A 14643-nucleotide genomic window follows, 5' to 3' on the forward strand; every position below is an offset into this window, starting at 1 on the left:
TTTGGACCAAGCCAACAGAACTGAGTGACAAATAGAAAGAGCAGCAAGGATGAAGAGATACAGAGAGAGACAGACCGGCTGGGTGGCAGAGAAAGACAAGACTGAATATTAGGGAGAGAGGAGAAGAAAGTGAATGGTGAGAATGGAGGAATGGAAAGGGAAAGTGTAGAGGAAAGGGAAAGAAAGGACCTGACATGTCAGTAGAAAGGAGAGAATGGAGGGAGGAGCAGGGATAAAGACAGATGGAGTGGGGTGGAGGGTAATCAAGGGGAGATGTTGTCTGGTTTAGACCTCAGGGTTTCCTTCCCCTGTTGATAGGGTTGAACCAGGTGCATAATAACACTCACCTCTTGGAATGACATTATAATACTTTGTCCTCTTGGGTCCATCCCACCACTCAGTGCTCCACCTCTTCTTCTCTATTGCTGCTAGTAAGACTGGATGTGAACCTTCAGACCTCAGACCCTGCTTACTATTATAGATTGAATTGCTCAAGATAGTTAAGAACTCTAATCTAATTTTAATGGTGGGTTTTGTTTTCAAGCCCTTTGCCACAATTTGTTGCCACAATTTTTCAGACACCAGGTATCTAATTTTGTAATGAAACTATGAAAATATGAATTGAAAAACCAATCAGATTAAATTGGCTAGTAGGTGTTTTCTACACCATGTCCATTGTTAGTCTGTACTCTACATGACTGAATGTGGAGAGGAAGTAACAAAAATTGGTAAAAATGCATGTGATGAGTATTCATGTAAAAATTTTTTTAAAAGTTGCTAATAAGTCATTTCTTAAATTCAGAGATGATTTCAGAAAAATGAAAGCACATTTCAGTAATTTACAACTGTCTCTCATCCATTTCTTTATTATTTAATTCATATCTGCGTGTGCATATACCATTTTTGTCCATCATTGCTCGATATGTGCCTATGCATTATGGCACTAATGAAGCTTTATTAAATTTATGTTAGCAAGCAGCTGCTTCCAGTCATTTTTGTTTTTGTTTATTATTTTTGTTCACACACAATATCAAATCACAGTTTATTGTTTAAGGTGAACGGCCTCAAATAGCGCTGAAACAATTAGTCATTTGATTTATTACTTCACTGACAGAAAATTAATCAACTAGAATTTTGATAATTGATCGATCATCTTAGTCATTTATCAAGAAAATCCACTTGGATGCAAAGATTTGCTTAATTGTCTCCATTCATAACATAAAATTATTTTTTTTTCACTTGGGTTCTGCAAACATTCCATGAACTGACATTTTGAAGACTTGATTATCAGACAGACACAAAAATAACTAATAGATTAATCAGCATTGAAACTAATCATTAGTTGCAGCCCTGTAGCCTCAAGGTAATGATTCATTGTTTAATGTAAGCAGGCAGCTGAATGTCAATCAAAAATGTCCCACTGACATTTCCTGGGACTCTTGCGCTCTTGTACCAACGGTCTCTTGACACTTTATCTGTGATTGTCTGGTTTTGCTACTCTTAATGGAAAGACAGAGTGAGGCCAGCAAGATTTCTTGGTCTCTTTTTCCTTGGTGTATTTTTCTTATGCTTTTCTTTTCCTCTCTCCTTACTTCTCTCACTTGCTTCCTCTCTCTCTGTTTTCCTCCCTCCTTCCCTCACTCCAAGTAGTACATCATTGAAATCACAGCTGAAAAAAAAAAAATTGAATCAAACACAGTTTTGGAGAACAAATGTTTCCAGCAGACTTCCTCTATAAAAGCCATAAATCAAGCGAGGTTGGATTATTCCTTGCTAGTTTCCTGTGGTCAGCAGCAGTGAGAGCCATGGAGAGCCATATTTATACTCCTAATGAAAGCCATGAGAAATTTGACTTTGGATGGGTATGAAAGGAGGGTGCGCTGGTGAACTTGGATGCCATGGTTACAGGGTAGGAAGTATCTATGTAAAGACATTGTGTTTGGGTCTGTCTGTGTGTCTTTGTGTGTGTGTGTGTATGTATGTGTTGTGGGATGTGAGATTAAACGCTGTATGATTTAACAAGATTGAGAGGGATTGCCTTTGTTTCTGTCGCTGTCTGTGGGATTGTAACATGTAACATGCGGCTATGTAGGTTATACTTGTATGTTGGAGCATGTAAGAACTATCAGCATCTTCCTCTCCTTTAGTTTCTCTCATCTCCTGGTAGGAGAGCTAAGGACACCTAGTGGTAACAGACAACATTTCAATTGTTCATCATTAGACTGTCTATATTTTTAATGTTTCGTTGCTTTTCTTTAGTTTATTCTTCATGTTTTCTACTGTGCCACTCCACTCTGTTCTACTCTCTTCTCCTTTCCTGAGCTCTGGTTTTTATTTCTCTTCTCTTCTCTCCTTTCCTCCTCTGCTCCATAGCCTCATAGTACTTTATTTGGCTCATAAACTTTCAATAAGTGCTAGGGAGTTGTGCTGGGCTCCATTTACAAATCAGTTCCTTTTAGAGAGGAGGAAAGGAAGGCGAAAGGAGAAGAAGGGAAGAGGACTGGAGAGTTTTGGTGGTGCAGTGAGCAAGGCCAGGGCTGAAACTCCATCCCTGTCTAAATATTATCTCAGGCAGCAGCCTCCCACCACAGCCAGAGGAGAGAGAGGAGAGGAGAGACATTGATTCCACACACACACATACCCCACCCCCACCCCCCACGCCTCTGTTTGTCTGTCCGTTACGCCTTAAAGATCTAAGCCTGAGTCTACAATCCCAATCTACATCACTGTCCATTTAAATTTACACATACATTCACACACAGACGCACACAGTGTAGCAAGCAGTAGCGCCAAAAGGATAGAGGGAAGGGCAATTAATGCTTCCTGTACTGTTGGGTTCATCATATATAGGTACGCTCTAGAGATAATACTCATGCTTACAATATGTTGGTACATTTTTTCCTTGTTTGGACATAATACCTCCAACCACTGTTTTGTGTTTTTACACCAACATTGAAGTTCATTGACAGCACTAGTTTATCAATTCCACAAGCTTCTAGTAGATTTGAAAATGTACCCTAGATACATCAACAACCTCAAGAATGTCATTATATTAGTTTGGACATTGGATGGACTCCTGCACTTACACCTATGACTTGATAATGCCATAATATTGTCTCTGAGATCATTAGATGCTGCATTGCAACAGAATTGAGTACATATGTGTGATGACATCATGTATTTTGGTGTCTATGTGAATAAGTATGCATCCGTTTTCTCCCAGTCACTTTGCCAAAACATTCATGGAAAAGATGTTTGACTTTATTTGTAGTAGGCTAACCTTATAGATACCAAAAGCAATGCAATTTTAACAGATACGGGGTGTTTGTGTGTGTGTGTGTGTGTGTGTGTGTGTGTGTGTGTGTGTGTTTGTGACTTTTTAAGGCCACAGCTGCAGCATCTATAAGGATGCTGTGTGACAGGTGCAGAGGCTCCATTTGGATGCCAGCTTTAGAAATCATGATTAGTGGGGGCGGGGGAATCACAATTAGGGTCGGCCTGCCCTCAGGCCAGTGCTGTAATATGCAGACAATTTGCATATTCAGTAATTATAAATCATATGGATTTGCATATTCAATAACTGTAATTCAGATGGCAAGTTTATGAAAAACACAATTCATAGAATCTCATGAGACACTTTCCATTGTGCATTCTTCTCCTCTCTGTGTGTGTGTGAGAGAGAGGGAGAGAGAGAGAGAGTGAGGGAGAGACAACTTTTATGGTCTTTTATTTTTGCAATATAATGATGTAAGTGTATGTGTGTGTGTGTGTGTGTGTGTGTGTGTGTGTGTGTGTGTGTGTGTGTGAACAGTGTCCATTGGAAGACGTGTTCAAGATCCATTGGCTGAGCTGGTGAAGATTGATCCCAAACATATCGGCATTGGAACCTATCAGGTGAGTGATGAGTGTGTGTGTGTGTGTGTGTGCGCGTGCGTGTTGGGTGGGTGGATGGTGTGGGGAGGTCTTGAGATGCTCCTTGTGGGCAAGAGCTTCTTGTCCCTTGGCAACGGAACATCTGCTTTCAGTTAGACTAAGGCAAAGGACTGAGGAGACAAGAGATCTCTGTCTTTGTCTGTGTGATGGGGTGGGATGTGTGTCAGTGTGTGTTGGGGTTGGTGGTTGGAGGGTTTGCAAGGAGTGTTTGTGTCTAAGCTATGATCGTACATACACATGTGCTGTTAAAGCACTGACCTCTCTGCTACTTTTTCGCTGCAGAACAACAAACGTACAGAGATCCAGTGAGTGTCTGTATGTTCTGGCTTGCTGTCAATTTGACTTTATTTTCCACACAGAGGTCTCTTGGATGTTATGCCTGTGTTTTCTTTTTCCTGGAAAATGAGAAAAGGGGATGGGCGTTTAAGGAAGAGAAAGCGAGTGTGTGGAGGGATGAATGAGAAGAAGAGAAATGGTGAGAGAGAAAGTGGACAGGCAGACAGGAGAGCAGACAAACTTGGCTGAGCCCTGTGTCAACAGATGATGCTAACAGTGACAGCTAATTCAATTAATGGAGTTCGGCCATGACGTATGTTTGGACTCTGTTTACTTGTGTGTGTTCTGGTGTGTGCTCATGTGTGCATTTGTGTTTGAGTGTGTGCGTAGATGACACAAGCATTAGCTCAGTGTATGTTGTTTTTGTTCATTGTGTGTTTGTGTGACAGGCAGGATAAGCATTAGCTCAGTGCGCCTACTATTTACACCCGCTATTAATGCAATCATGTTCCACTTGAACTCTGCATATACAGTGGGTCATGGAAAAGACTTAGGTCAACACAGAGACTGAGAGAGAATAGGGAGGATCAAAGCAGGAAGAGTGAAGAGGATGGTAGAAAAGTATGGAAAACAATGGATAGAGACAGTAATGACAGAATTACAAATCTCCAGACTACCAACATTATGTCTAATAGTGAGGAATGCAGGGATTGAAGTCACAGCACCCAGGCAATAGGTTGGTGTAACAAATATTGTTAAAGAAATTGCAGATTTATAACAAAGAGAAAGTGTAAAGATAAACAGACACAAGCCGAGGAGGAAGATAATCTCAGTGATAAATTCTCAGTTTAAAACACAAAGCTAGGATGGGGCTGTGTTGTCCTGACTGTGGTGGGAAATCCATTCCAACACCGGAGGGAGAAAAGTTAATGTAGGCTGGAGTGATTATCAGGAAATGAAGTCTGTACTTCAACAGTGCAGAGAGAGGGCCAGTGTCCACTATGCACCCCTCTTGTAACCAGCAGTGCTCAACTTATGCTTTGTGGGTACACCAGATTTGTTTTTTGTTTTTTTCAAATTGAAAATCTGGGGCACCCAGGTGGTACAGGGTTGAAATAACCCGCCCACCACCACACAGAACTGGGTTTGCTTCCCTGCAGCAGTGCCTCTGGCTCAGCCGGGCATCTATATGAGAGGCCGTGTTTGCGGGTGGAATGCCAACAAGGGAGTGCGTCCTTGTTGCTACGCTAGCAACTCCTGGTTATGGCACCTTTTCAACATGAAGGGAATGGAGAGGAAATTGCATGAGCCTCTGCGTGTGTTGAGGGTGTTCAGAGTGTTGCGCAAGAAAAGGGTTTGTGTGCGTGTCTGCTTTTGTGTTAGAGACAAATACAGATTTTTGTGCTGAAAATTCAAATTTGTTGAAGTTTGAACCCACTGTGCACTGATCTTTTAGAGCGCAGCCAATCAAATAACTGTAGTTCTGCACGTGACTAGCGGTGGAAAAATAAATCAATGATGAATATATTGATATACTTACTCTTGTGATACATTATCCTCAAATACAAATGTGCCAAGTATTGATAATTGAGTTCTCAACTTAATTTGCACATATAGCACATTTGAGTTACTATGAGGCCTATTTGTTCCCTGCCTTTAGGTATTTTAACTGTTCTGTCATGTTTATTTTGCAGTCGATGTGCATATTAAAACACTGAAAAACATAATTGATTGCTACTGATTGAAAAATTATTTTGCCTTTTCTAGGGTATTTTTCTTCTTCACATATAGTTACTGTGAGCTGAATATCTTACAGTATTTTGCATAATGCAGATCACGTGTATTGTGATACCATCATTATCGTGGGTTAAATGTCTCAATAGTATCATATCATCCAGTGATTCTCAACCCCTACACATGACCGAATAGTTGCCGGTCCAACATGGAGAGACGCTGATTATGACCTGTGAGATTAAGAATTTCCTGTTCCTATTATGCAAAATATCAGCCTTTGGATAACACTACCAGGTTTATGACAGAGCTATGTAAGTGGGTATAGGTAGAGATCTAGTTTCTGCTAGCATTTAGTCTTGTGTAGGCCTCCTTGTTAGCAAGCCAACTAAGGTCAGGATTTCATGGCACCACCAAATATACTGGAGTGATTAAATATTGCATTGTACAAAGCGGCATGCATAGCACAAGAGCCCTCCTACTGAACCTCCTCGCTGTCAGGAGAAAAGAAGCAGCTGGTGATTCCTCGTGTATTAGAGATGGCACATGGTAGTCAGGCCAACACTAGGGGGCAGCAGCAACAAGAACTCTGGGACATTGGGGAATTGAGTATGACTAAATTGGGAGAAAAAGGGAACAACCACAAAAAAATAAAAATAGAGAAACAGTTTGTTTCCTCTTTTCTCAATGTTGGAATGTTTTTAACATCTAGCAGCCGACATGCTGAGCACCAAAAAGGAAAAAAAGCCAACAGTGCAAAGAGAAATTCCTAGTTGGAGAGACAGAGCAAAGAGAGGAGGAACATGAAAGAACAGCAGAGGATGACAAGCCTTTGCAGTGCAGTAGTATGAGATGAGCCACAGACCATACATTTTTGCTGAAGGGAAGGGAATGATGGAGGCATTTAAGGGGGAGGGTAAAAAAAGGAAGAAAAAGTGGAGGACGCCATGATGTTCAAGTGTGTGTGTGTGTTTTTGAGTGTGGGTCTGTGTGTGTTAGGTCACAGGCCCGTGTCTCTCATCACGTCTTGACCGGGCTCTCCAGGGTGCCTGGGGTTTTGCACCTCCCGCTCTCAGATCATGTGACTAGGTCAACAAATGATAATCTGACCGGGTAAATAAACTCCAGGCGCTGACAGATATGAGACGGGTCATCGCTTTGACCTGCACACACACACACACACACACTCACTCACTCCCCATCTCTTTTCAGTGCTCATGCAAGTCAAAGGGTAAGTGTGTCTGTGTGTGTGTACTTGCATGTCTGTGTGTGTCTTTGTGCTATGTGGCTGTGTGAAATAAATATATGTATGTAAGTTTGATAGCGAAAGTATGAAACAGAGTTTATACATCATCCACGTCTGCGTTTCTGCACCAAGTGCTTTTGTGTGTTCCATGGCATCTTGAACTTAGTTGAGTTAGCTGGAAGTTTATTACCATCAGGCCCAAAAAGCACAAGGGCAGATGTAACCCAAGACAGCTGGCACAGCATGCGCTCTCTATCCCTCTCCCTCCGCTCGCCCAGTGAGTGACAGCTCTGAGAGAAGGGAGGAAATGAGTTGAGGGCTAAAAAAGAGAGGCCCATTAAAATCAGATTGGACGTAACTATAGGCCTGGGAACGCTGTTTTCACTACGGCACCACTGGCAGACTCAAGTTTTGCTGGAATACTGCGTTTGCCAGATGTCCATTTGAGTGGAGAGCCCGGTTTATTAGAATTGTTTTTGAAAAGACATTGTGTTTACTGTGACATCAATTGTCTTTACTGGAGGTTTGAGAATCTGCTATGAATTTTGGATAATAAGTTGGTATTTATGGCTCTGAGCGCTTAAAGGGGGCCACACTGCAGGTCCTTATAATTAGACGTTTAGTGGGCGTGGCCTGTTGACAGCTTGTTCACCTGTCAGTCATGTCTAATAGTTGCCATGGCCTGTAGCGGGGTAATCCCCAGGGCTGGATTTAAGTTCTGTGAAACTAACTGCTTCTGGAAAACACGTACACACATGGACATGCGCTGCTGGTTGACAAGACATTGCCTGCCAGTCACTGGAAAGAAACTCTTCACCTCACACCACTTGTGTCCCACTCCATCCTCCTCTCCTCTCATTCTGTAGCTACCATGTCTTCCCTTCCTCTGCCATCCTTTCTCATCCTGTTATTCCTTTCTGTCCTCAAGTAATGTAAGACGCATTGTGGCTGAATTTGAGGTGTTTGGCTCCAGGTAGTACACCTCCACACCTAAGCTCTGGCCCTGCTTGCAAAACTGTGTGTGTATGTGCTCTCACACGTGCTATCTCTCCACTTTTGAAATGTTGTGCCCACAGGGGAGACAGGAGCAGACAGAACATAGTGAAGGAAGGATTTGAGGGAGCTGGGGAGAGGGAGGTTGACAGTGATTGATAGCTCCTGCCCGTCAGAGGTATTTAAGTGTGGGAAAAAGACATGTCTGCTCTGTTAAGGGCTTTCTCTCAATGGCAGAAGGCGCCAAACATTACCTGTAACTACTTTAATGTTTCCTCTAGATCTGTCACACTGATGATTTAGTAAATTTGCCTAATCATAATTTCTTTATTAAGAAATTAGACTGCTGCCATCTCAGGCTACTTATTTAATTACTGTACAGTTTATCTGAGGTTGATTCTTTCTAGAACAGTTTTTTTGCAATTAGGAGTGAAACAATTACTTCTGCTTTCTTGTAACCTGCAATTACAATTCTATAGCACGGGTTGAGCTGAAGACTCACTGAACAGCACACTTTGCTGTGGAACTGTATTTTATGTACAAGATCCTGCTGAGGTCAGTGTGCCATGTGGCCCTCCTGCACTTCTGAATGAATGTTAAAGGGAATGTCTCATAGTTTTCTCACGCTCTGCCTTTCGGTCCCTCAGGTAAGGGATTGAAAGGCAGAGCGTGAGAGATTGAGGATGAAGACAAACGACGCAAATGGCATGTGTTAATTGGCTGCTCTCTTGCCACCTCAGGCTCAGTGTGTGTGTGTGTGTGTGTGGCTGTTTTGCAGGAAGTTGAGAAATAGCCATTAGCCATTCATAAAGGGTGTTAAAAATACATAAAGCCATCTCCTTGCTGTCATATCACTTTCAGCTACTGATTTATGAGCGGTTCTTATAACTACTCTCTCTCTCTCTCTCTCTCTCTCTCTCTCTCTCCCTCTCTCTTCCTCCAAGCCAAGCCTACCTTCCCAGCATATGTTAAGGAAGGAGTTTTCACAGGGTTTATTGAAGTTGTCAATCAGGGAGAGAGTGACCTTCAGATAACCCCAGGCTGCTTGTCAGTTTGTACAGAAAGCCCATTGATTGTCGAAGGTGTACTGCAGCATTTCACAAGCAACCTTGTCTCACACCTACGTACAGGCACACTAAGAAACAAGCAGTGCTTTGGCTCACTTCAGAAGAAATGATATTCCCATAGTATACAAAGTGCTCTGTTTAAAAAACAAACAAACAAACAAAAAATAGCAGATTTAATTTCAAAATGTCCAGAACATTTTTGGAAGATTATTATAAAGTAATTTAACAATCCACCCAGCTGAAAAAGAAGTGTGAATTGTGCTCACACTGATATAATAATTTACTCTATCCTAATATCTTATTAAACCATTGGTTAGGACCCCAAATAGGTAGTAGGTAGAAATATATTTGAATGATCTTGAGTTACAAGATGAGACAATGCGCTTCTCGTGTCCCAGGCTGACTAAAATGCAAAGGTAGCTGATGCTATTCGATCCCGGATTTTAATGATCTGACTGTTAGCCTTCCATCACTCACTGCCCTCAGTCTCTCAGGGCATGCCGCCATTCTGGCTCCAGCAAAGTTCCAGTTGCCAAGCTGTGAGTGGCATCGTTCATAAACTGTGCATCAGTCCGGAGGCCTCCACCAGCATTGTGGCTCCATGTCAGTCAGCACCTCAGCGCTCAGCAGTCACTTAGCTTCAGTTTTTTTTTTTCTCCCTTCAGCTTCTCACACTTTCTCTTTCACTCAGTTCTTTCTAGTTGCGGCTTAAGAGTGAGTACATGTCTCAGGTTACAAAGGGGATGTGTGTGTGTGTGTGTGTGTATGTGTGTGTCTGTATTTTTGTGCCTGTGTACGTATATACGACTTGGACAGTTGGTTCTCTCGCTCTCTCTCACTGTCTCTTTCGCTCCCCTCATTTCCTCTATCTCTGTGATTGGCGTGTGGTGAGTCAGGAGCATTTAAGTGCTCTAGGTGCAGACAGAAGCACTTTGTTCTTGCGTCATGGTTGGCTGGCATCAGCTGGTTTCTGGCCAATCCAAATGCGACCTTCACACTTACGGATCCAGTCCATTGGCTTCAGATGGTTTGAGGTTTGGAGGTACAGGCTTCAGGACCAGAGAGCCGGGGGCTAAGTGGACGTGGTTTTGAGAAAAAGGGTGTAGACGATGCATGTGGGTGGATGGAATTAGAGTGTGGGTGAAGGTCTGTTCATGGGGTAGTAAAGTGTATGTTTGTGTGTGCATGTGTGTGTGTGTGTGTGTGTGTGTGTGTGTGTGTGTGTATGTGCGCATCTGTAAGTGATGTCTGATGTCGGACGTCTTATGCTGCATTAATTTCAACCTAGGACTTGTTAAAAATGAGTCCTGAGTTGAAAAAACAAATTAAACTCAGAATTAGAGGGTGGAAATTTGGGTATCATTACAGAGCTTTTTCCTGAGTTAACACCTTGAATGCAATATTGTCAGAGGCTGGAAATTTACAAGTCAGAAATTTTGAGTTTCACGTAGAAATGAGCACAGCGTAAGAACCTGCCTGAAGTTCACCTTTTAAACAAAATTTTTTAAAAAATGGAATTAAAAAAGAATATTATTAACAAAAAAACATTTAAACAAGACTGCATTTGAATACTTTTGATTCCAATTGTGGTCAGAGTACAAGAGAGAGAGGACAACAACTTAGTAGATGAGAAAAAAATGAAGAAGATGAATGAAAGAAAGCCAGAATTAGAGGATGGGGTGTAATGCTCAGACAGAGGATCACTGATGCAGAGTGGTCAAGTCTCAAAACAGTCGATATGCGACACTCAAGTTGCCTAATTATGGCTAAAATTATGCAGTTGTGATATTGGCTAGAGTGAAACTTGAATCAGCACACCAGTTGTTAATATTTTTCTAGTCAAGGGATGAAAATGGGATAGAGAGAAAGGGATAAAGAAAAGAGGTAGACATGGGGAGGTATGCTCCATTGGTGCAGTCAGTGTCGGTGTAAAGTGAGCAGAACGCTGAGGGCCTCTGCTGTCTGGATGTTATGACAGACACACACTGGATTGTCTGTCGCACTGCAAAACTGGCATAGTAACTCACTGGGACACGCTTCTCTCATACAATATCCACCACTTAACCTGATTTTTCCTGTTTCTTATTCAAGTCAATTCAAGTTTTTCTTTTCTTTTCTTTCTTTCTTTCTTTCTTTCTTTCTTTCTTTCTTTCTTTCTTTCTTTCCAAATGGCTGTCCACTTTACTGTTAATCCCACCAGAGTTCTCGGCAAGATACACCCCCACCAACGCTTTGATTGGTCAGAAAATTTGTTGGCCTGTTGCCTATTTGCTAAACAGTCTTGATATAAGCCCTCACTCAACCATAGCCCTAACCTTAACCATTTTGGTGTATGTTTCTCAGAAGTCTGGCGGGATTCATAATGCCACAGGATGTCCTGTGTCATAAATTAGCGTGCGCGACTGTTAATAGACTCCCTGGTGCCATTGGTCTGTAGGTCCTAGGACGAAGGCGATTGATGGACAGCTTATGAGGCAGCAGTGCTTTTTTAAATCCGAGCCTCCCTCTGAGTGTTTGTATGTGTGTGTTCTGCTCAGCCATGCGTGTGTTTACCTTTAAGCTCGCAGGCACGGCTACAAATTTTGATTGTGTATGTGTGAAAGAGACTTCCAGTAGTGAGTCAATACGCAGCTGGGTTGTGTCTCCTCTGTTAGGCCAGGAAACTATTATTACTTAGTGATGCCACAAGGAGTTGTGTTTCAGTACAGGCTGCAGCTACTGTAGGAAGATGATGGCCCTGCACTGTTTCTCACAGAACCAGCCCATAACATATATTCACACCGATCAATATAGCTTTTCACATCTGGCTTTGAATCGAGTCTTGGCCTTTGGAGCTTGCGGACTGAGGCTAAATTTGAAGTCAGATTCTGCTCGGTTATTCTATTATAAAGCTCTTTTGCCAGAACTCTCTTTGAAGTGAATTGTGAAAAGCCACATTTTTCACCACTGAGTAGTTGGCTCTTTGATTTAAAGATACACAGCTCAATTTTGCAGCTTTCATGTGGTGAGTAAAGTATGAAGAGACCAAAGTTTTTGTCCAGGTCATTGAGATTAGATTAAGCGTCCTTTGCATTCATTTTTTGTTTTCATTTGGTGAAATGATGAATAGTCAGGAAAATATATTTTGAATTGCTGTATTTTGGCTTTTGTCTTATTTTAAATTTAAGTTTGTCAACACAGTATTTGTTTTTTGCAAAATGATTGTGGATGCTGTAGTAGTAAATCCTTAATCTGTTGTTTTGCACTGAATCAACACAAAATTATACATAAGAATAAAATATGTAATATTACACACATAATTGTTTCAGTGGAGGTGTGTGTGTGTGTGTGTGTGTGTGTGTGTGTGTGTGTGTGTGTGTGTGTGTGTGTGTGTGTGTGTGTTTGTGTGTTTGTGTGCGTGCACCTGTGTGTCACCTGTTTTACACGACCTCAGATCCTTATGCATGAGTCCCACCTCTATAAGGTTACAGCAGGAATGTGAGAACACATTCACTGGGGTTTTACTGCAGGTTTAAACTCACACAAACTCACTCACCTTCACCACTCTCATGGTAAAACATTCTTCTCCGGTGTGACATTACAGGTTATCCCCCCCTCACCTCTCTCTCTTTGTCTTTCTCGGTCTCTTTCCACTCCAAATCTACTCTCCGGAAATCATAAATCTTTCAGTCCTAGTGTTACAGGATCTGATTATTGTTTGGAAAGTTATTTTTACTGTCTCCAAAATGCCCGTGGCTACACTGCCACTCAGCATTCCCAGTGAGAGTGAGACTGCAGTTCACCTGGGGAGTCACCAGGGGCACTCTGCTCTGTTTCCAGCTTGTCCATACCCACCCTAACTGTCTCTCTCTCTCTCTCTTTACCTGTGCTTAAATATAGAGATGGGCTGTATGGTCAAAATGTCATATTACAATATTTCCATGTTTACTCCCTGCAGTGTTTTTTTCTTTTTCTTTTCAAAGTCTAGGTTTTAACTAATTGAAAAGTACGTACCAAGTGTGAGACTTAAGTGAAAACATTAAAGAAAGTTTATACCAGCAAGGAAAAATAATGAAATTTCAGCTAATTAGATAGAAGTCAAGGTATGACTTCACGTAGGCCTTTTTTAAGATTTTTGGTTATTTTTGCTTTATTAGACAGACACAATTGAGAGGGCAGAGACGGGATGACATGCAAAAAAGAGTCTGGATCATTAATGAACCCTGGCTGCTGCAGTTAGCCTCAGTGTATGTGGTATACACTCTACATGGTGAGCCACCAGGGCGGCCCAACACAGGCATTTTTTGACATAAACTTGTTTTGAAGTAACAAGCACTGCACAGACTGCAGCCATGAATGACTATGTTTACATGCAGTCCACAATCCAGTCAGTATCTGGAATACTCAAGTATCCCATCTATGTGCTGGCACATATAAACACCTTATCCCATTTATAATATCCTGGATAAGCTCGTATCTCAGGTGAAACCTGCACACGATACCTGAAGTACTGCACGAGTTTTTTTTCTCAAGGTATTATGGGTAAGATTTGACTTAAACATCAAAGTAGAGCAGCAAACCAAGTAGATGATAGGTTGCCTCACTGTGACCAAGAGACAAACTGTGTCTTTCTGTCTATGTGGTACTTTTTATATTAGCTTTTATATGTGCCTCTCTCAAGTGACTTGATGTTGAAGTTTATGAGTTCTTCTCATAAGCTCCTTCTTCCATTCTTGGAAGCTGTAAATATGACTTCCAAACACACATTTTTGGCTGGAAATAAAAAAACAATTCACCACCATTGTTTAAATATTATAAGCATTATAGAGCTTGTGCTCAATGATGCAGCGTCAGAGTGACAGTATTAATTCACATCATGTAACTGCTGTTGTAATTTCTAAAAAAATTTAAATAAATAAATAAAAATGTGTTATAACTAAAAGTTAAAAAAGCCTAAACACCAAGACGTATTCGGCACAATGCCACTGACAGCACATAAAGCTTTTTCTTCATCTGCTTTTCTTTTGATTGTTGATACACTTGTTCCTTTTAGTTTGTCACTATACATTTTTGTAAATAAATTGATTATTTTAGTTAGATTTTTTTCTGCATCTTTCACTTGTTTGATTTTTTTAACTTAAATTTATTTTTGTTCTTTGTGCCTGAAACAATGCTGATCCATTAGAGTGAAATGCTATTCCTCTAAAAATTCAACCGTATAAAGTGAAATTTAATTAAATAAAAAACAAAAACAAACAAAAAAAAAATTATATAAAATCTCCAAAGCCAACATAATAGTAAAATGCTTTACTTCAATCATTCATTTGTTGATGCAGCTTTCCTGCTGTCTGCCCCCTTAACATTACATCTTGGCAACGTGTATATGAGGAAAATTTAGACTTTTCCAGTCATTTTCCA

General features: G+C 41.2%; 1 protein-coding gene across 3 annotated transcripts in view; it reads left to right on the forward strand.

Moving 5' to 3' along the window:
* Window positions 1–14643, forward strand: part of srbd1 (S1 RNA binding domain 1) — a 70899-nt gene that overhangs the window by 36527 nt on the left and 19729 nt on the right. For all 3 annotated transcript variants that reach the window (XM_030071436.1, XM_030071438.1, XM_030071437.1), the window contains exon 16: window positions 3812–3894. In XM_030071436.1, coding sequence (XP_029927296.1) covers window positions 3812–3894 — 83 coding nt within the window. The remainder of the gene's footprint in view (window positions 1–3811; window positions 3895–14643) is intronic.

This window comes from Myripristis murdjan, chromosome 15 (genome assembly GCF_902150065.1).
Source record: "Myripristis murdjan chromosome 15, fMyrMur1.1, whole genome shotgun sequence".
Lineage (NCBI taxonomy): Eukaryota > Metazoa > Chordata > Actinopteri > Holocentriformes > Holocentridae > Myripristis > Myripristis murdjan.